The 22,281-nt window shown below is 38.9% G+C and overlaps 1 protein-coding gene across 3 annotated transcripts in view; it reads right to left on the reverse strand.

Annotated features, from left to right (window-relative positions):
* ARHGEF10 (Rho guanine nucleotide exchange factor 10) overlaps positions 1–22,281 on the reverse strand; it is a 108,389-nt gene that overhangs the window by 58,061 nt on the left and 28,047 nt on the right. The window contains exons 4-15 of one of the 3 annotated variants that reach the window (XM_018920153.3): positions 20,745–21,035; positions 19,769–19,832; positions 18,502–18,581; positions 17,311–17,367; positions 14,550–14,713; positions 11,366–11,482; positions 10,091–10,205; positions 7,539–7,651; positions 3,749–3,826; positions 3,345–3,524; positions 1,986–2,102; positions 153–242 (exon numbers count right to left, since the gene is read on the reverse strand). In XM_018920153.3, the coding sequence (XP_018775698.1) occupies positions 153–242; positions 1,986–2,102; positions 3,345–3,524; positions 3,749–3,826; positions 7,539–7,651; positions 10,091–10,205; positions 11,366–11,482; positions 14,550–14,713; positions 17,311–17,367; positions 18,502–18,581; positions 19,769–19,832; positions 20,745–21,035 (1,466 nt within the window). Of the gene's footprint in view, positions 1–152; positions 246–1,985; positions 2,103–3,344; positions 3,525–3,748; positions 3,827–7,538; positions 7,652–10,090; positions 10,206–11,365; positions 11,483–14,549; positions 14,714–17,310; positions 17,368–18,501; positions 18,582–19,768; positions 19,833–20,744; positions 21,036–22,281 lie in introns of all 3 variants that reach the window. The other 2 variants (XM_018920149.3, XM_018920163.3) reach the window with 2 other exon arrangements.

Here is a 22,281-nt window from a genome sequence, read left to right on the forward strand (position 1 = left end):
TAATGCACTGAGATTTTCTCTTTATTTCCCCATGATCTAGTGGTCACTTCCACTGCAATATGATCCTCTAGCAGAAGGCAGCTACCATGTAATCCCAAGGGTAAGCTATTCAGGAATGCAAAAGGAGCCTCCCTTTGGTAAACATTATTTACCTGCAATAGCAGAATGAACTGTGGAAAACGCTGGATAGGTTTCATCATTAAACCATACAGAGTAATGCGATCAGGGCTGGACTCCTGACACTGCTGCAATGCAAGAAAGACACATTTACTACCATGAGCACATTTCCACCAGTTACAGAATGACAGGAAAACATTTCCTAAAAATTCTTCTATTTTGTTTACATTAATTATAATAAGAAGACTAAGGACTCCATTTACTATCAATATTTATTTAAAAAATACTAAATCTTTTAGAAAAACCTGTCACTATCAAAATGATGGTCTGCCACTGAACTGAAATATCCTCTTTAAATAAATAAAGCTGGGCCAAAGCCAGCAATGCAGCACCTATGAATCTAAAAATCTACCTATAGTTTATAAGAGGGAATCTAAGATAACATCATAATCTCAGTGCTATGCAAACAGAGATTTAAATCTTTTTTATTAGAAGAAACAAAGGAAAAAATTGTTCATTTATATTTGGAAATTAAAATGTTAGAATCCATTACTTTACTTACCATGAATGGCAGATAAAACTAGACAAATTTCTTTTGCATATGCAAAAAAGCCAGAAATGGCCAGAAAAAGGAAGGCTAGAGGAAATACTCAATATTAAAAAAAAAGCAATTCTCAACAATGTTAAACTGGTGTTTTGCTTAAAGTGCTATTTATTGCTACAACTATCAGCTTCACAACAATTTATTTCATAGTTATCTATACAAACATCTATTTTTCTCCAAAAAGCAGTAATGAAGATTTTGATCTTCATTGCTGGTGGGCAAAAATAAAAAAGGAAAGGTAAAGAAGTGCACCAGAGTTTGGCTGTGTTTCTGCAAGCAGAACCAGTGTGGCCCTGACAAGCAGTGATGAGAGGTGTGGATTATGTCTCTATTGGAAAAACATGCTTTTAACAGTAGAACATGTTTAACTTGTGACAACACACTAGAGAGTCTGATCTTCAAGATGCTTGAGGCTTCCAAAATATCATCCTGCACAGAGTTGTCCACACTCCAAATAGTTGTTAGTTAATTTAAGATCTGAAGTCAAACCCCTGCAACCCTCTCTAGGCAACCTAAGAGTTGCACTAGGTACCCAGTTTTTACTGTTTTTTGTAAGAGACCTGACAGCATGACCAGCTCTGAGAGGCACAACTCAATCCAGGATGCCTGGGGAATGAGACAAGCTGAGCTCTCAGACTCTCAGCAATGTCACAGATAACCCAAAAGCCTTGCAATAGATTCTGTGTACTGTCTGTAAGGTGTCAACCCTAGGGATTCACAGCACTTCTACTGTGTGTGCCAGGCTCTTCATACATAGCATGACAAGCATCATATGCAAGAGGGCAGTATGCATTCAGCAAAAAAATCACCAATTTCAACCCCAAGCCAGAAACACAATCTTCAGAATCCAGAGAAATTGTTGTAGAATGGAAATCCAGCTGCACTACCTCTCACAACACAATAAACAAATTAGAATTAAAATAAATTTCAAATTAAAAAATGGCTTCATACTATAAAGTACTATTTGAAGCTCACCTGATATGGAAGAATCCTAATGTTTAGACAAATAAAGTAAAGCAAACACCAATAAACTGATTTCAATAACAATAAAAATACTGTGCACTTCAAAATACATCCCAGATCTGACAGCACATTACTATATCAAAAATACAGTACTGGAAGGGCATCCTCTGGGCTCTGTTTGTGCCAAATCCATAAAACCAGTGAGACAATGTACGGTAGCAGCAGCCAAATTTCCTCCCAAATTAAACCTCATGCTTTCTTATTGATCATATATGCACAACTATTTTAAGAATGAACTAACCTTTAAGAAGTCTAAAAAGGCAGGTTTGGTGGCACAAGATTTCTTGAGAATCCCAACTGCTGTACTGAAGTTGTTTACATATTCACTGTATGCATCCAATACCATAGATTTAGAAAACTAAAAAGAAAAAAGGGTAAATCTTAACTAAAAGTACAAAAGACCTCTGCCAGCATAGCTATATAGACCTTTGGCTGTCAGGGACTCACTCAGAACTAAAGGCTTTGCTTGGCCTAGTGGTGGATATACAGAAACACTGGTAATACCCAAAATAATCTTTCTGCAGAAGACAGGCTGGAAACAGAAAGATGTAACAGCTGTGAATGACATTTAATGTATTTACAGAAATTGTTTCATCTTGGCTAGAACACTGGGGCAGACGGACTGTGGGCAATCAAAGGGCATCCACCGAGATTCAAATTGACAGTTGAGATCCCCTGATCATTTCACTACCTGTCTTCCAGATTAAGTGAATCAGAAAGTCCCAGGGCCTTCACACTCTGACTTCAGCTATTAAGGACTTACTAAAAAAGCAGGCAGATTGTGTGACCTGCAAAGAGTCATGGGAATGGTTGCCTTCTTGGTAACTTCATCCCTCTCTTTTGCAGAGCTTGTCTCATTAAGACTACCTAACTAGCTTCAGTCACAACAAGGCAGGTTTGCTTTTCACAACAAATCTTCAGTAACTATTTAATTTTGGGTGAACTGTGATCACATCCCAGCTCTCTTACAGCAGACATGAAAAGGTGGTGATTTCCAGCACCTGGGTGGCAACAAAACAAAGCATTCAAGCCAGAAGGCAGGCAGCCTCTTCAAGCCACACTTTCATGGTGAGCAACATCTTTCTATTAATCAAGGCCATTTCTTGTTTTCTCTAATTTAAAGCAGTAGCTAATTCTGTCCTTTACTGAATGGACTTCCATTAATGATGGGACAGGGTTTTACAGATACTCTTTATCAGTGCCCCATCTCAGTTTAGGAATTTAGGACATTAGCTACTGTGGTTTCTTTCTACTTGCACACTACTAGGTATGACTACCCACTTTTACAAGATGCTGAGCCTCAGTCTCACCTCAATTTTGGTGGGTTTGTGAATCTCTAATTTCTCATAAACTGTTTACTTAGATGTCTGAAAGATTAATCAAAGCCTGAAAACTCTTCTCACAATCCTTTCACATCTGCCAACCGAGCTGAAGACATGTGTTGGTGTCAGTTTCCTTACCAGGATAGTACATGAATACTCTGACAGTTGCCACAGGCATTGGAGAACATGGGAATAAAGCAGCTAAATTAGAAAGACATGGAGATAGAAAAACAAGACTAAAATAAAACCAGATTATCTGTTCTGACAGGTTTGCTTACTGAAGCAACAAACACATCACCGATCATTTCAACAGAGTCCCACTCAGATACACGACTCGCCAGCGCAATCTGAAACATTGAATGGCACTGAAGAATTTCCTTAATTCGATAAAAGACCATTTTAAGTTTTCTTTCACTCAGTAATTTTGGTTCCATATCTGAAAGGGGCTTCTCGTATTGCTGTGGAAAAAAAAAAAAGCAAATTGGTTTAAACAAACAAAAAATGGACTTCTATAAGCAGAAAAACAAACTTATGCAACGGTACACACACGAAAATCACTGAACATTTGGCATGGAGCATCTGTAGCAAAATCTGTGTTAGTCATAGGAAAGATTCTTTAATGATATTTAATGATTCTTTTAAAAATATTCAAAATTTTAAAATGCAAAAGATATTAAGGTACCTCCAGGATTCTTTTGAGAGCATCCACGTAATTCTTCTCACTATCAACTACAGAGCCCAAAATATACCTTCTCACAACCTGTTGAAACAACAAAGTTTTGTCCAAAGCTCTAATCAGGTAATACATTTATTATAGTTGGAAATTATGATGATAAAATTATCTCATTAATAAAACAAAAGCAATACAAAGCAATTTCAATACTGGAACTGCAATAAAATAATACTGTACCTCTTCAAAAGTAATTTAATTTACTATTACTCTAAAAGTACTTACTTTAAAGAACACAACAATTCTTGTATCGATATCTGTATTTTTTTCTGACTGTTTTAAATCCAAGCTTAACTTTTGAGTATTGTGTTTTGACTTTGGCATTTAACAATGCTCTCAGGCACCTGGAGTAATTTTTAGGGCTGTCCTGTGCAGGGCCAGGAGCTGAGCTTCAGTGAACTCGGTGATCTTTCAAATCAGGATATAATGCACCCTATATGTACGTATGTAGGCATTAATGGAAACAATCATAGGTGTAAGATAATGTTGACTACTTCAGTGATGTGCTACAACAAAATAGGAAACAATTTTTCAAAAGTAAGTCCTAAAATTTATTTTTAATAGGTTTTATGAATTTTATTAGGAGCAACATGAAGGGCAAACAAGCAAATACTAATTGCCTTTTAAAGTTAAGGCCATATAACTGTACCAAATAAACTGAGAAATTATCCAAGTCAGTATTCTCTTTTGGACATTACCATGCTTAAGTGAAGACCCCCATGTTATCTATATTTATATGCATTGACAGAGTTGTAAGACCTTCAGGAAAAGCGACCATATTTCATGCTAAACTACAGGCTAATTATTACACCTCCTTCTCCACCTTCTGCTTCAGCTGAAATGCACTTTGTATGGACATGTGGGTGGCAGGACAGGAAGGACTGGAGAACCAGTCTGGTTTAGAACTTAAGCCTCTAGCCATCAATTAGATTTCTTGTTGGTTACAAGGATTTGTTTTCACCCAAATCCATTTCCTAATCCAGCTCACCCTAGAGTTTCAAATGGGGACTGTGAGGGAGAAGACAGCATAGGAGTAGGATCAAATCACTTTCCATAAATACATGAGAAGGAAAGACTGATCATTTTGCTATTTTAAGCTAGCCTAAATGACCATGAAAGTCAAATTTCAGACTTGCTTCTTTCTGCTCCAGAACCCACAGCCTCCTGCCTCCTCTACCATCACTGCCTTTAAATTTTCCACACTTGTGTTTCGCATTATTAAATGCAGGTTATGTGAGAGTTTTCTTTCAGGTACAGGCATTTCAAAGGAGGACTTCAGAATTACCTGAGGCTTTGCTTAAGATATATACAGTAAAATTAGTTGTGTCTAATCTGTGTTTAGAAAGGATTTAGCAGCGTCTTATTTGGTATAGCGGATCAGTGGCTCTGGTGAAGAACACTAATCCTACTTTTAGTCACAGTTCATTTCTTCTGAAAAGAACAAACATCTGTAGAAATAAATTTCAGGCTCTATAACACACAAAAAGAATACTTAGTAGTGGCTTCAGGTTATTGCAATAGCTATGAGCCCTAGCCTCAGTACTTGCAGGCACCAGGATTTAAACAGAAGCCATCATGCCACCTGCTGTTTGAAACCAGCATGTCCACAGAGCAGTTTTGCTGTGACAGGGCAGCTGGGCTAGAAGGGGGCCCTGGCCTGGGGCACCCCTGGGAAGGGTGGAAGGCCACCCCTTCCCACAGCCAGGCTGTGCTGGCCCCCCTGAACTGCTCCAGTGTTCTGTGCACCCAGCCCACCAGAGCCCTGCTGACCAGCAGCCAACCTCCCTCACACAGCTGCTGCATCCTCCAGTTTGGCATCACCTCCAGATGTGCACTGCAGCTGGCATCCAGATTGCTCACACAGGCTGTACATGCTAGAGGCCCGTGCCTGCTCCTGAGGGACAGCACCAACACTGACCCCACACTGCACTTTGTACCACGAACTCACTGAGCGTGGCATCCTCACCTGTTTCCCACCCACCTTTTAGTCCACCCAGACAGAGGGTATCTCACCTAAAGGAGTACAGGAATACTTCAGGAGAAAGCTGAAAGCCCTGTTAAGGCAGAGGTAAGTGACACACTTTTCTCCCCTCTGCCCATAAAGTCATCACAATCACCTCTCCTCAGTCACCTCAAAGAGGCTCAAGCTGGTCATGCACAAATGGACTCTGGTCTATTTGTCTATGCTGATTTTTCCCCACTCACCCTCCTGTCTTACTGAGTGCAGACATAGCCCCCAAGAGCATGTGCTCCATCACTTTTGTTGGGACTGAGGTGAGGCCAGACTCAGTTCTCCTTCTTGTGGGTAAGAGTGTGACACTTTTTCCCATTCTTCTCATCACTGTGATGTTAAATGACTGAAAAAGGCCTTACCCACAGCATCCTTACATCCATCCCATCTGGTCCCACAGACACCTGTATGTCCAGAAGGCCCCAACTCCCCCAGCTGCAGATTAGGCTTCACCCCAGCAGATGCCTCTGGGCTCAAGGGCTGAGTCCCAAGGACACGCCTCACCTATAAATAAGACCCAAGGCAAAGGTGGCACAGTTTGACCCTTTGACATTAGGTCCATGCCCCACCAAGCAGTGTAGTGTGTTCTTCTCAGCCTCCATTGTTTCCAATGTTCATATCAGAACCTCTTCACAGTTACTTCTCACACCTCACTAGCTCCAACTGAGCTTTGGCTTTCCTAACTCTATTCCTGCCCACTTGGAGAGCTCCTCCTGGGCAGATGAGCAATATTTGTCATGCCTTACACAAGTATTACCAGTTTGCCCCAAATTATAAGCACCCTGTGGGTTTTTTGCAAAAGAGGGTAAACTTATTTGTACAAAACTGCCCTAGTGAAACTCAAATTCCTATTTGGAAAGAAGGAAAGAGCATTCAGACTCATGTTGAAATCTCACATGATAATAAAATCTTACAGTAATGGAACACAGTTTGATAGTTGCTTTGTTACAACATTAGCACTTCACTGTGTTAAACACAAAAGAAAAGTAAACCTCACCCAAGTAAAAGGTAAAACAAAACAAAAAATAATCCCGAACATCTATGGCCCTCTCCTCAATTGCCTCTTAGTTTGGTTTTTTGCTCATTTTCTTAACGTAACTCATGACTTGACACCACAAGAAGCTAAAAACTCTCATAGAGTTATTAGTTGTCATAACAATACAGCAAAATGAACCTAGGGATTTATTTTCAGCCAAAATTTCTTAACTGATGCTGATTTCAGTATCTTTTGAAGTGATTTCCACAGCCACTATACAGTCTGAGGTGGAAAACAGCAAAATTACTTCTTCTGTAGACTTGACTTTACTGGGGATGATTTTTTCTAACCAAGAAAAAACTTTGGATTCAAAGAGCACACAGGATATTGTCTACATTTGAAATGAAAATCCCAGAGCACCTAGAACAATGTTTTTTGGTTCAATAAAAATGCTTTAACTCTCTCCTTTTTTCACTCAAAACCATCACATTTAGTTTAAGTGTTCAGGCAGTGAAACAATATAGCTCTTATAGATAATTTTATAATGCAAACCTCTGGGTGAATTGAGGACTGATGCAACTATATGCACACACACAGATTTTCAAATAACTACTTATTCAGTTCTGAATTTGATGTCTACTCAAGTAAAATGCCAATATGTTTGAAGATCGAAGGCACCTAAGAGCCACTGGTGCAGAGCAGAAGGGGAGAAAAAGAAGAAGACCATACTTCCCAAAGTTCCCAAAGCTTACTACCTGCTGCTGTGATAATCCTTCAGGCATAGGAGTCATAATTGCTTCTGTATGCACACAGTCCACATCAATAAATAAATTTTGCTCTTCTTCTTCCAGACAAGATGATCTGTGATCTACAAATAAATAACCAAATGTCAGCTTCTACATGTGGATTGAAAGAAGAAAAAGCAAAACAAAACCAAAAAAGCAGACTCTACCATCCGAGCACATAAATAATAAATTTTCACTTACCAAACAAAAGAAATTTCCCAGTACTTCTGTATCATCTGGGAAATCACATAAATGCTACCACCAATAGGTACTCTAATACAGAACACCTTTCAAAGGCATCCTAATATCCCACAGCTGCAGACAGCCTTAAGTATCTTTTAGTTGACCACTACCCCCTCCTCTCAGCCAGGAGAATGGGGCTGTCCAGAGGGCAGGACATGACAACTTGGGCTAAAGCACTACAGCCCCAGGGACAGCAGTTTTAAAATAAATGGTCCCTGGGAAGAAACTGAAAACACCCATATTATGATCCAGCTAAAAAAAAATTCCATATACCCTTCTATAGCTGAACTAAAATACTGCAAATAACCAAAATGTTTGTTTTCATCAGAAAGGAGTGAGGGATTCAGCATTGCTCTGTGGGTAAAAATTTTACTGAAAAAGCACCACCAAAGTGCACTGATAGGTGGCAGTACATAGCCAGGCAAACAAGCAGATCAGAGGAAAGGAGACATAAAGAAAGAACAGTATGAGAAACTGTCTTAGAACAGAAAGAGAAATAAGGGAAGCAGATCTGACGTTTGGGAGAAGCTTGTGAGATTAGTAAACAAATTTTTCACTAGCTCCCTGCTGATTTGGAAATTGGTTATGAGATTCAGCCATCCACAGATACACTGGGTCTGCAACCTAATCTCTAGAAATGTAAGAAGGAATGCCAGGTCCATTGTAACACTGCCCTGCAGATCATTTTCATCTGTTCAACTGCAAGAAGTTGAGGATATCCTTTTTGATCACCTCATTTTGTGTACCTTTCTATATTCAAGCTGTGAATTAAGCAAATTGAGAAGCAGAGGTCATGACAGAGATGTGTCCTGGCCCATGCAGCAACTTTATGTTACCTCTCTCAATAAAAATATTTTGTTCCAGCCTTGTGGTCTTTGCTTCCTAAAACTGTAGTTTCAAAAGCTCTGAAGTTAATACCGTTTAATTAGTTGGGCAGACACTTGAGCAGAAAGATACACTATCTCTCAGACTTATCCTGAAAAGAAACCAGTTTAATTTACCACCTGTCTCTTGAAAAAATTACCTGTGGACAGCTGCTGCCATGGCTCATGACAAAGGACTGTCACTTGCTCTCAACTACAGAAAGAACACAAATACTTCTGTGGCTTTTTGGTTTTACATCATCTTTTGTTTTGCCAACCCAAAATTCAGCTTTTATCAAAAATCATCAGACTGATTAAGGAGTACAGTCTTTTCCCCTGCTTTCACTCTTAATCACAGAAAGCATTACCCCTTACCAGTGATGAGCATTTTAAAACAGTTAACTGCTTCTCCACTGAAAGCCATGTCTTAACAACACACTCTCCTGACATTCAGAAGTTACTTGATGGAGAGACCTGGACAGACTTAGTAACCATGCTGATTTTGACTGGGGTAGATTTAATTTTCTTCACAGTGACTAGTATGGAGCTACATTTTGGATTTGGCCACAGGGCTGATAATATAGAGATTTTTTTTTTTTATTGCTGAACAGGGTTTACACCTGTTCAGCAATAAAAAAAGCCAAGGCCTTTTCTGCTTTTCATACTGCCCTGCTGGTGAGGGTGCATGACAGGCTGGGAGGAGATGCAGCCAGAACCAGTCATCCAAATTGACTAAAAGGATATTACAGTCCATATGATATCCTGCTCTATGTATAAAGTGGGAGGAAAGAGGAGTAAGGGGAGGGGACATTGGGAGTGATGGTGTTTGTGTTCCAAGTAACCACTGTGTGTAATGGGGCCCTTCTCTCCTGGAGATGGATAAGCACCTGCCTGCCCTTAGGAAGCAGTGAACTAGTTCCTTGACTTTCTTTGCTTGTGTATGGCTTTTATGTTCACTATTACACTGCCTTTATCTCAACCCACAAATTCTCACTCTTACCCTTCTAATTCTCTCCCCAGTCCTGGTGGTAGGGGAACGAGCAAGTGGCTGTAAGGGGTTTGGCTGTTGATTACACTGCAACAGTAACTTAACACCATTTCCATACTCCCATCTACCAGTACCTAGATCACACTGCTTGGTGGGACTTTTTGTTATTCTTCTTAAGCTGACCCTTCTCTGTGGTCCTCAGGTTTCTCAGGTCACTCAGATTCTTGCCCCAAACACAAAAAACTGCTCAAGATGAATTGACCATACCATCATCTGAACTGAATATTATACCATACATTTTTGATATATATCTGATGTCTGGCATCTAGCTCTCAGCTCCCACTACAAAAATTTGCTAGGCCATTCATCTTCTTTCTCAGAAATTACTAGAAAATGTAACAAAGAGAAACACTGTAAATAGCATATACCTTGAGAAATGAAAGATTTTGTCCTAATGAAGGACCGACCCTTCTTCACAGCTGCTTTTGTCTTTTCAAGTCCATCTTTGGTACCTTCTCTAGCAGCTCTCATAAGTTTTTGCATCTGCAAGATAAAAAATACAGTCTACATGTTCAGTGAATAATAGGAAAGCATCTGAGCCTGCACACTTTTAGGCTATCAATATTGTCCAAAGTCAAACGAATATACAGTCAGTAGAGAGAACCATGAAAGCTCAGAGCCAAGCTCCTGTATTTCAAAATAAAATAAAAATTGGAGACAAGGACTTACTTCATGGCAATACTGTATGCAATTCTAAAAGAGCAGAAATGCTTAAGAACCCTTCTGCATTAAAACAAACTTTAAATAGTCTCAAATGTTATCTTATGGAACAAATACCTACTACTCACAGGTCATTAATGGCCACAGGTCTTGTCCATCTTTCAGTGTCCAAATAACTCTTCCAAAGTATTTCTGACCTAAAGATAATCCCCTAGACTCAGTTATATATTAACTATATTCTTAAACAAATACTGTCATGAAGAAAAAAGTTACAACTAATAACTTCATTCATTGAAGAAATGCATTGATTTGATAAGAATTCCATAATCTTACAGTACACTACTACGGTCAAATGAAATTTCATTTAACAAAAAAAACCCACCAAAGACATTTTGCTTTGCTGCAAAATGTTTATTAAAATACCCTGCTTTGTACTTCTGTCCCGTAATGTCACTACAACAAAAAATCCCCACTACTGTCAGAACACAAACAAAGCTGCCTTGCTGCAATCAGGCAATTTCTGGGTTTGAGACTGAAGCTTTTTGCAAAAACCCAGTCTTTTCATACTGGTTCCATTCAGAATGGAGAGCAGGGAGATTCCCAATTTGATCCTGTGTGGCTGCAGAGCTAGGGCTAGGCTAGCCCCATGGAGCCAAGGTCTCAGAGAGACACTAAGGTTGTACACCTGGCTCACACTCTAGGATAAGGGCACCAGTCATCAGGGAAAGACAACCCTATCTCATTTTCTGAGACTGTCAGCATTAAAAGTAAGGATGAGGAAAGGTCCTTGACCAAGTATTTTTAAGAGTATAGCAATATTGCAGTCTTTAACTTAAGACTGCACAATAAAAATTCAGAACATTAAGAATTCATTTCATACAAATTATTGTCAACTTTTTCAAGCTTTTAATAAAAGACAACATTGTCTGTGTTGGAAAAGCAATTATTTAAATGTAGGTAGTTATAAAAATCAACTACACTACCTTCAGCTCATGTTTTTGCTTTAGTTGCTGAATCTCTACTGCTCCCACAGTGTTTGACATCAAATCTTTCATCTTTTTTTCATAATGCTCCTTTAAACGCATTAGGTCATGAGAAAGCTACAGTGTATAAAAAGACACAATCTTTTCAAAAAGCCATAGTGAAAACTTCATGCTGAAGCACTCACATAAATCATGCACATTGCCCCATCTATCTACTGACACAAAGACAGCTAAGGGAAAACTATCACTGAGGGAGAAAACTATCACTGAGAGAAGCTCCAGTCTGAGGAAGGAACCCGGGCACTGCTGAACTCCACCAGGTGCTTTTCTGTAAAGAGGGGAGCAAAGCCACTTAGACTAAGGCAACTAAATTCTTATACATATTATTTGTATTGTGCCTATCTCAAAAACCATATGGAAAGAATACATCAGCTTTAACCATAAGCATTATTCACTGGAGCACAAAACCTAGTCTGTATTTCAGACTATCCATCAAAACAGTGAATCAGAAGAAAACTCAGAGATTGAGGAACCTGTGGAGATTGCTGGCACCTGAGAATACAGAAGTTGACAGGGCAGTGAGTCAGGTAAGGAGACACTAACAGGATTCATGTTCCTGTGGTTTCCACATGCATCATAGTCTCATTGTATGAACTTGGGTGTAACCATCTCATACATGAATATATTCATTTGCAAGGTAAGGAAACTATCACAGAGAAAGGAATGCTCTGGAATACTAATTACCATTTGTTAAACATTCTGACAAAAGTAGATAAAAGAGGTTAAAATGCAACCAGGAAAGAAAAAAAAAGAGAGGAAAATATTTGGTGTGCCCTATAATAGAAGTCCAGTGGAAAACCCCTCAGCTTGATATCAACAGAGTTATTTGGCAAGAGATCAAAGCCTCAGGAAAGAGAAGGCTTACTGAGTTGAAAAAAAGAGATAGGCCCAGCACGTAGTTCCACTAGGCTGGGTCAGGATGCAATTACCTCTAACATCATGATTCTGGCATTACAGCAGTATAATAAAGAATAGTATCTGGTTCACAGACAAGAAATATTTAACAGCACAAAAACCTTCCCTTCTTAAAATAAAACAGTAAATAAATAGAATAATAAGAATTATAATGAAAAGGTGACTTTGAGGGAAGTCATACCAGCACTTAAAATTAAAAATCCTCCCTCCAACCTTGCCATACTTTTCAACTAACACTAAAATTATAAGTAGGGCAAGTCCCTCACAGGCTCTGAAAGGCCACAGAAGGTGATGTGCTGGGAATATCCTGTCACAGGGCCTGAGGAGAAGTGAGAGTTAGTGCAAGGAATGGATACAGAGAAAATGTATATAAAGAAGAGTAGTGTCAGCCCGTGCTGAAATGCCAATGCAGGGAGGGCTGGGGTTGGTTTTTGGGGGGTTTTGTTTGTTTTCTTGGTTGTTTGTTGCAAGGGTTTTTTTGGCAATCCTAAAGTTTCCTTCCTCACTCTCTGCCAAACCCTTCCCTAATTTCCCAATTTCTCCATCTCCCAGCAACCCATCCAGGTGCAGGAGCTTATGTGACTTTTCCATCCACCAGCTTAAGTGTTCCTCACCTCCTCACACCCATCCTCACAAGGCAATCCCCAAAACGTTTTGTTACAAGCCTGAAAAAACCATCTGCATGGCAGTACTCAAGGGCACACCCCTCTTCTCTCATCACTCCTCAGTCTCTTGCTCAGACACTCTGTGCCTGATCCTGGTGCAATCACATTCAACCACTGCCAACAGTTTTCCATGACAGATCAAAGTGTACTTTTAAGGGTTCCAAAAAATGGCTTTAAACCTTCCTTTGTTCACATATGTAAATAGATTCTTATGACTATGGCCAAAGCTGAAGTTAGGGATAACAACAGAAGATTAAAAAAAAATAATAAGTCAGCAGCCATGTTAAGGCTTACACACTCACATGCAAAGTAATTTCCTAGTGTCTTCCAAGGTATTTAGAACAAAAAAAAAATTCAGACTCCATTTTTTCAGTCTTGTTAGAAAAAACTCACAAACAAACAGCTGCAACAGCTTAAGATCGTTCTAGTCAGAACAAAACCAAGACAAAACCAGAGGATGAGCACTCAGCTTACAAAGTGCAGATTTGGGTGGGCTCAAGTCTTGCAGTTAATTGCTCACTCCCTGATTTCCAAAGGACGTGCAGCATGGATGGAGGTGAGGGGAGAGTAGATTACATGTACTGGAGGGAAACACAGACAGCAAGGCTTTTATTCTCATCAAGTTAAGAAACCTGCAAAATGAAAATAAGGGTGCCATGAAATAACACCCTGTCTGCAACCTCTGCACATTCCAGCCACGGGGTGCTGAGGCAGCTCACAACACACAGTTGCCAAGTGGCTCTTGGGGGTCTGTCCCCAGTCAGCACACACTGGGGAGCCTCTCATAAAGAGGGTACTCAAGGGCAGAAGAAGAGGAGCCAAGGCAAAGAGAAGTCAAGAGCCCAGGGCCTCTCTCCCTGTGCAATGGGAGAGGTGCAGCAAGGACAGGCACCTGTGTCTCCTGTGCCTTCCTGCCTCCTGCAGAACAGATGGAGCCAAAGGCACGAGACCTGACAAGTGTCACAGATGGATCATTTTAATCATGCCACCTCTCTTCTCTCCTAACAGGTAGAACTCTTTTGATTACAAAAAATCTTTTACTTTCAGAAGTTTTTTAAGTTCAGTCACTTTCAAACAAGCAAACTCATACAGATCAAAGACAGAAAGCTAGGGAACACTGGCAAAGAGTTTTGTGACTTTTGAGCACCGAAAGATCCCAAACCATCAATTCTTGTGAGGCCATTTATTTTTCACATTATTTTCCACACTTATTTAGCACTTACACTAATCCAGCAACTGCAAAAGAAGAGAAGGTAAGGAACTGCCCATAAACAAAAACAATCTCATTTTATTTTCATTTTTATCCAATTTGAGTTTTCTCCTTTTTAAGAAGCTTCTGTTCAATATTTTCATATCTTCTTTTCCCTGTTACATTTTGTTATGTACTGTCACTTCCACACTGATTCATATCTCCTTTAAAAAGACACTGTTGGCATTTGAAAGTGAATTGAGGAAAAAAGAAATACAGGTGAGAAAGGGAAGTATTAGAAACCAGGACAACCTCACTGAGCAGCCATGACTGAGCAGCACTGCAGGATACATACATGTCTCTTGTGGTTGCCTCGCAAAAAGGAGCTGGGAATTCCATTCTTACACTCAGAATCACTCTGTTCTTCATAGCTTTCAAACTCACTTGAACTCCACCCGTATTCCAGTGAGCTGTTTCCACCATCATCACCATTTTCAACATCATCATAAATCATTTCCTCTGCAAGAATTAAAACAAAATAAAAAAAAAGCTACACTGAAATGTATGTTTGTTCAAACACCAGAAAACTTACTCAGGATATGCTACAAAAAATTGTACAGACTTTTGTATGCACATTAAAAATTTTGAATTAAATCCAATATTCAAATAGCCAAAGTGGATTATCTTTGTTGAAACAGAGTACTTTAAAAGGAGAGTGTTATAGGTACACACCATGATCCTTTTAGAAACATGTGCTACTCAAATGACACTGTTGTTTCCAAATCCAACAAAATGATTTAGAACTTCAAAGGAAGTTTAAACTCTAACTGTGAACGCACATCTGCACCGAGAAGCATCATCCTTCCATATTTAAGCTGGCCATTTGTCCCGAGGGACATGGTAAAAAAATGCTAAAACATGACAAGAATCAAATGAAAATGTCACTACTTCCAGCAGAGCAGGTCAGACCAATGCAGCAAGAAACATGTTACACAATGGCGTTTTATGACTCATCACCACCAGTCACTGGAAGTTCCCTGTAACTGGCAGCTACCCTGCTCATGATTTACTCTAAAAACTTGAAGTATTCACCTTTTCAAGACATAACCTTTTCAAATCTATATTGAAAAGGCTGGCCAAAGTACCTCCTGTTAAAAACACAGGTCTTTTCATTGGCACAGACGTCAAGAACATAAAACTTACTCAAAATAAAATGGAAAATTTAGAGCCAATTGCTTATCAGGAAACAGGAATGCACTCTACCTGCAGCATCATATGTCAGTACAAATGGAAAAGTGTGGACACTTGTCATGGTACAACACTTCTATCAGGAATCACTATTGTCAGAGGTTATGATGCAGCATTTACAACCGTCTCCTATTAAATTCAGGAAACAGCAGTTGTGCTTTTATTTTAAGATTGACATTTCTTTTAAACAGAGAAAAAATATGTACCCAAAAGAAAAGCTGATATGTTCTACATATCCATCAAACCCCTGGATTTTAATATTAACACTGGAATCCTCTGTGTTAATTCTAAACAATTTAATTAGTCTAATTTGGAAGACTTTGATTTTTAATTTTTTTTAAATCCCCATGCATGTCAAGAGCATCCTTAAAATATTGTTACTAAAGAAGACATCTTAGTGGTAATCTAGCACAATGAGTAATTTAAAAGAACCATCATACTAAGTCAAAATAAATCAAGACTTATGCAAGTCTAACTCCCGTGCTGTGAGCTTTGGAGCAGGATTTACCCCATGACTGGGTGAATTTATCTTGTCCATGTGGTAATGTAGATTGCCTCATTGAAACTTTTTTTGGAATAGTTGCCTCTCCCTGACAAAATATACAAATAATAAACACCAAGATCATGAATAGAAGAAAATGAAACTTCCCCTACTACCTGTTTCCTCAGAATCTTTCAATGTCTTAGAAGACAACATGAAAATCAAAATTTTAATTGATGTCTTATGGGTTAAGCTAAAAATTCTGACCAATAAGCTCAGCAGAGTTTTGCCCCACATTCCATATCCCACCTAGCTCAGCCACCTGGGCCTGGTGTACATGTTTCCTGACTGATCAGCAACAGCACAAAGATGTCCCTGCTCAGAGCAGCACTGAGGGAACTTCCAGTAATATAAGCATTCAAGTCATGAATATAACACGGTACTTCCAGTAATAAATGAAAAAAAATTAGTAATAATTTGTAAAACACCTTGCCTGAACACTATTAGGGACAAGAAATTAAACTGTTACAGCTTTAAAGATTAATGTGGGTTTCACACAAGAAAGCTAAAGTGTTTTCTTGATTCATTAACAACTTCAGCATCAAAGACCTACACCTTCTGAGAGCCATGATGAGTAAGATGCTGAGCTCCCAATAAGTCAATTCACTCAAACACAAAAATCAGCCAGTAGCAACTGATCTTTAGGCAGACTTCACTATCCCCAAAAACCGCAAAACAAACCTGAGCAAGAGCTTCATAAAATATGCTTCTTGAGCCCTAACTCCATCATTTCCAGTAAAGGTAAAATCTTGACTCCAGCAACTACTTTGAGATCTATTCTGCCCCCTCCAAACATGGTCACAACCATCAGGAGCAGACCACTTCAAAGCTGAAATAAAACATTTGTGTAGAGTCACAATCAGGATGCTGAACAGGCACCCTGGACCATCTCTTCCGTCTATCAAGCATTTCTATATTGAAGGGGACTTTCAAGGAAAGAGCTTCTCTCTATAACCATGACAATGATACATTATCATGCACCATTTTGCTGTTTAAAAGACCATTTTCCTAACTACCTTGCCTTGTTCAGGGCACTACTGCTAAAACACCCAACACTGTAATTCTCTAATATGCAGAATACTCAAGCACTTGGAACAGTATCTATAAAACAAAGTAAAATTCAGCTTCTGAGAAGAGAAGTATAGGAGACCTGCTGAGACAGTCTTTTAAGTATTAGTAGAATTCTGAACTTTGTAAGACCTACAAATCATTGACACAATGGTAAATCCATTTACATAGATTTTAGGCACTTATCGAATGTATCTCTTTAGTACACATGCACATAATTCCATTTTACATTGCTTTCAACATTACAAAGACCTCAAACCTGGTTCAGAGTCTGAATCTTCTCTTGGCACATCATCATAAATTACCTCATCTGGGTCTAAAACAAGACAGAAAAAAAAAAAAAAAAACAAATGAGAAACTTCTTAAAATTTGAATGGGACCAAGTGTTTAAGAGGCATTTGGACAAAGCCCTTAACATGCCTTTAGCTCTTGGTCAACCCTGAAATGGTCAGGCAGTTGAAATGCTGTAGGTCCTCTCCAACTGAAATATACTATTATATTTTAAAGAATTTTGGTTATATTGGCATATATGAATACAATAGAAATATGACTCACTCTCAACTAGCATTTTGCTTGCACATCTAATCATTTAAATATTGCAATAATGGACAAAGCAGTATATGGTATTTGTGAAATTTCCATTTTATCTGCATTGTTTATGATGACCTTCGGTAGCCTGAAAGCAAAAATCCACTTCAAAAATCAGTATTTTCCCCTCTTTCTTACAGAAGTATGGTGTGTCTTCTGCCTGTTGAAGGCTGCTCATTGCTTTACTAAATGGCAGTAGAAAAGCTGAAATTGACTTTTTAAAAAGAACCAAAACTAAAGAACGTAATGATTATCATAGTACATTAAGAGGCAGAATAAAAAAACAAATTCCTCAGTCATTTCACAAAATCTGAAAGATGAACTCCAGCCCAGTGGGAACAGCTGAGAACAGGCAGGATAATCTGTCCTCAAACCACACAGTCTCTGTTCTGGTTTAAAATGCAGCTATCAGCCAAGAATCAACAGCACACACCAGGACAGTTCCTTCCCTTCCTCCTCCTCCAAGTACTTATTTGCCACTACTGCACAAGAAGAGCAATTTCAAATACAGTCACAGATCAGACTCTGAACTGGAGCTTATTTCCACTGCACATGCATTGATGGAGCTAAATTACTTCCATAACACATGATTCCACAGACTCCAAAAGGTGGAAAAATGAATGTTAACTTTATTCTAAAATACAATTTTATTCCACTATTGAATGTTCTACAGCTGAATGTTTTATTACACTATTGAATGTTCTACAGCTCAGTTCTGGAATCTATCTGAAAAGACACAATAAAAGTGAACATGGACATTCCCATACAAACTGCTTGTGCACATAGACACACACATACTGCTGATCACAGCTTAAAACTGACCACCTTCCACAGTTGTACTTCAGTGCTCACTGGTACTTACTTTCCATCCATGCTGTATTTGCAGGATCTGCAACCCATTTGGCCAGGGCATCATCCTCTTTCTTGGTCTGGTTATCTTCACTTGAAAAAGAGGCCAGAAAATAAAAGAACTAAAAGTTACACCACAACGTTTTTAAACATCCACGAAGACAAGACTTATATTTCTGCCTTCTAGTTTCCACTCCAAGGCTCTGACTGGTCAAAAAATGTTGCTTCAGTATGTAGTTGGGCGATGAATAAGCTATTCTAGTTAATAGTCTGACAATTTTAGTCAGAAAATTGAAAACACTTTCTTCACAATCTTAAAAAACACTCTGTTTTTGAGTTCATCTACCAGAACACAGGAAAGTCTCTCAGAAACAGTGAAGTGAGAACTTCTTTTTCATGATAAATAGGATAAAGACATTCTGGGTTACATCAGAAGCCATCAGGCAAAGTTGCTCCCCTCCTCCACCTGGTGCTGGTGAGGCTGAACCTGTAGCAGCATGTCCAGTTTTGGCTTCCCAACATTCCCCTTGTAGAGAGCTGTGGAGAAACTGAATCTACCTCTAGAGAAATGTAGAGAAACTGAAGTCAAGGACTAAAGCACATGGTTTACAAGGAAGGAGATTAAAAACATGGAGATTATTTAGTCTGATGAAAAAGATGTTATGGGGTGATCCAAGAGTAGCTACAACTACCCAAAAGAGAACTACAGAGCTGGTAGAATCAGGGTTATTTTTTTGGCTGGGTTTGTTTTGGGGATTTTGGGGCCTTTTTTTTTTTTTTTTTTTTTTAATGCCAGACAAAGGGGAAATGGTCAACAGACTGTCCACTGAGAGATTTGGTTTGGACATTTGGGGAGGTAAGTGGGGAAAAGGGGGGAAGGGAAGGTAGAACAGCAGGGAAGACTGCTTGGGGCAGCTGCAGCACCTCCATCTTTGGAGGGTTGAAGGCTCAGCCAGCAAGGACATGGTTGATCTGATGGAGTATTGGAAGTGTTCCTTCTGAAAGTAACAGGCTAGACCAAACCTCCAGCAATCTGTTGCACCTGACATTGCCATCACTCTAGAAAAAAATTAACCCAGTGTCTTCAAAAATGTCATGCAGTTACACACACCAGTGCTGATTTTTGTACTCAACCAGAATTACAGGAGTAAGAAAGTGAAAAAAACCAAAACAACAAACATGGAAGCATCACACAAGGAAAATGAAATACTTATTAAATGCGAGCTTTCTTAGGAATTAAGGCTTTACAAATCATTAAAACATGATGAACTGGCAATCACCTATTCTGAGGGTCCTCCAGGTTTACAGAATTATAATGACCTTCTTCAGTTGCTGACTGTGTACCTGCCAAGTAGAAAAAAAAAAAAAAAAAAAAAAAAAAGAAAGGGCATACAATAACATGTCAGTTTGGCTCAAACTGCACATTTTAGCATAAGAAACTGATTTTCTAGATCATTGCTAAAGAATAAACTCCTTCCTTGCAATAGTTTTATTCTTACACATGTTTAAAAAAATTTGGAAGTTTCTTCACACAATGCATTTTTGAAAGCTAAGTAATTCAAAGACACAGCCATTTGTTACAAGAGCTGTTAAGAGGAAATCATAATGCCTAATGAATTTATTTATATCTCTCAAACATATATTCTTCTACAGGTAATAAGGACCACACAAACATTTGCTGTCACTTGACAGTATTCCTAATAGCGGTAAAAAGCAAAGGCTGGAATTATAGAAGAACTGCTGCCCAGTCAAAGGAAAGTATATTCAAAATACAAAAAGAAAAAGGCAGGATATGGGGAGCTTTATTTTCTTACTGTCTTGACATTAAGCTGTCAACTTTCTCAACTCTGGTTACAAAATGGATCTCTTGTTTCTGTAATAATCCATAGTTATTCCTCTTTCTAGTTTCTTCTTCTGTCTTAAAATTGTATAGAAGACAGAGAATTCATCACATCATCAAGGGAAAAATCCCACAGCAACTCTAAATCCACAAGAATTGGAAAATAAACAAACAGAAATGCATATAGAAAAGGCAGAAGGGAGAGGAATTTTGCCAGGATCTAGGAAAAACAGTAAAAGGTATGAGAAGAAACCATTTGGCTTGAGCACTGAACTCAGTATCTGGAAATTATTTCATTACATTAGAAAGGAATTAGCATTGATCATACTCACCCAGGGTGAGTGCTATACCAGAAAGGTACCTGAGGTTAACCAAGGATTCCCTTTCAAATAAAGTAAGGTGTGTAAATACAGTACCTTCTTCATCTACAGAAACACTGCGTATGATGACAGGACTGCAGTACGCTGGCACTATCAAAGGCAAGTTGGATGGCACAGCATATCCACAAGGGACAGGAACAGAATATCCACCAGACAGGCTGGGACTTGCACATTCATCCTGAGGACTTGGTTCTGGTGATGAGGATGGATCCTTATCTTGGATTGGGGAAATATTTATGACTGAGTAGGGATTTACTTTGGCTGGAGTGCCTTCTGCAGCAGGTTCTGATGTTTGCAGCTTCTCAGTGTCTTTTAAATTATCAGCTCCTTTAGTTGAAAGATTAAATGAACATACAAAGTTTTAGTTTTCATACCTGTTCAAGCTGCTCTAATAGCTCTTTGCAAGTATGCTAAACACTGACCTGATCTTTACTACACAAGTTGCTTACAATCTAGGACTCAAAATTCCCACACAGTATTGCCAACATCCCCATTTTATGGATGAGGAATGCAACAAGACCAAAACAAGATGAGTTACAAAGATGCCTATGGAAATACAATAACTTGACTGACATAAGCACATGAGTCAAAACAGTCTTAAATCATGAAGGTTAAAATCTGAATTCTAGATGAATTTGAATCTTACAAACAGAAACACAAGAAATAGTTTAGGGGTAGTCATGAGGACAAGAAAAGTCATGGAGGGACATTCTTCAAAGACCAGTCCTGAAAATGCTCTGTTAAGAAAGGGAGGAAGAAAATAACTTCACTTCCAGTTTTCACCTTTGAAAATGTATTGTTTTCTGTTATACAAAGTTCCCAGTATTTTTTGAGACAAGCTGAGCAACAGCAGAAGCACGGGGCCCTCTGAAGGGAACAGCAGAACTGTAGCTTCCAAGTGATCCAATGATTTTAAGCTGTAAGCACAACTTCATAATAAGGGAGACCAAGCAACAGATGCTCAGGGAAAGATGGTGTTTAAGTTCCAGGTTGTCAAACTGTACAGTACCTGAAGAGTTACCTATTTTTAACTGCCATAAGTACAGTGAATCTGTTTACAAAAGGAAATTGGATTAAAGTAAGCAAAATCAGTTGTTAGCAATTTGAGCAGAACACAGCAATTTCCAGACTACACCTCAGCACTGGAAACATCTGCATCTGTCATTAAAAGTGTTTCAATATTTAGCAAAACTTCTGTTTATGAACAAAATTCATACATTCAAACTCTACTTAGTTTTATGCACAACATCTCAAGCTCAGCAACAAAACAGCTTATGTCGAGCCATCAATGTGCCTTAAGACCAGCAAGGATACACAATTTTCCTGCAGCCTATGCCACATCCATTGGTTTGGATGTCATACTTTAATGGAAAAACTCACAGGAACTACATGTGATGGTCACTAGCCCTGCCAGATCTACCACGACTGCAACTGGCAAGAATATTCAAAACACCTGCATGTTATTTCCACGTGTGAGAGACTGGACTATGACTCAAAACAAAGTGACCATTTGCAGAGGTGCCTGGGTGCTTTGCTGAGGCCAGGTTTGCAAGCCCACAAAGAAAAGGCAGTG

This window comes from Serinus canaria, chromosome 3, assembly GCF_022539315.1.
Source record: "Serinus canaria isolate serCan28SL12 chromosome 3, serCan2020, whole genome shotgun sequence".
NCBI lineage: Eukaryota > Metazoa > Chordata > Aves > Passeriformes > Fringillidae > Serinus > Serinus canaria.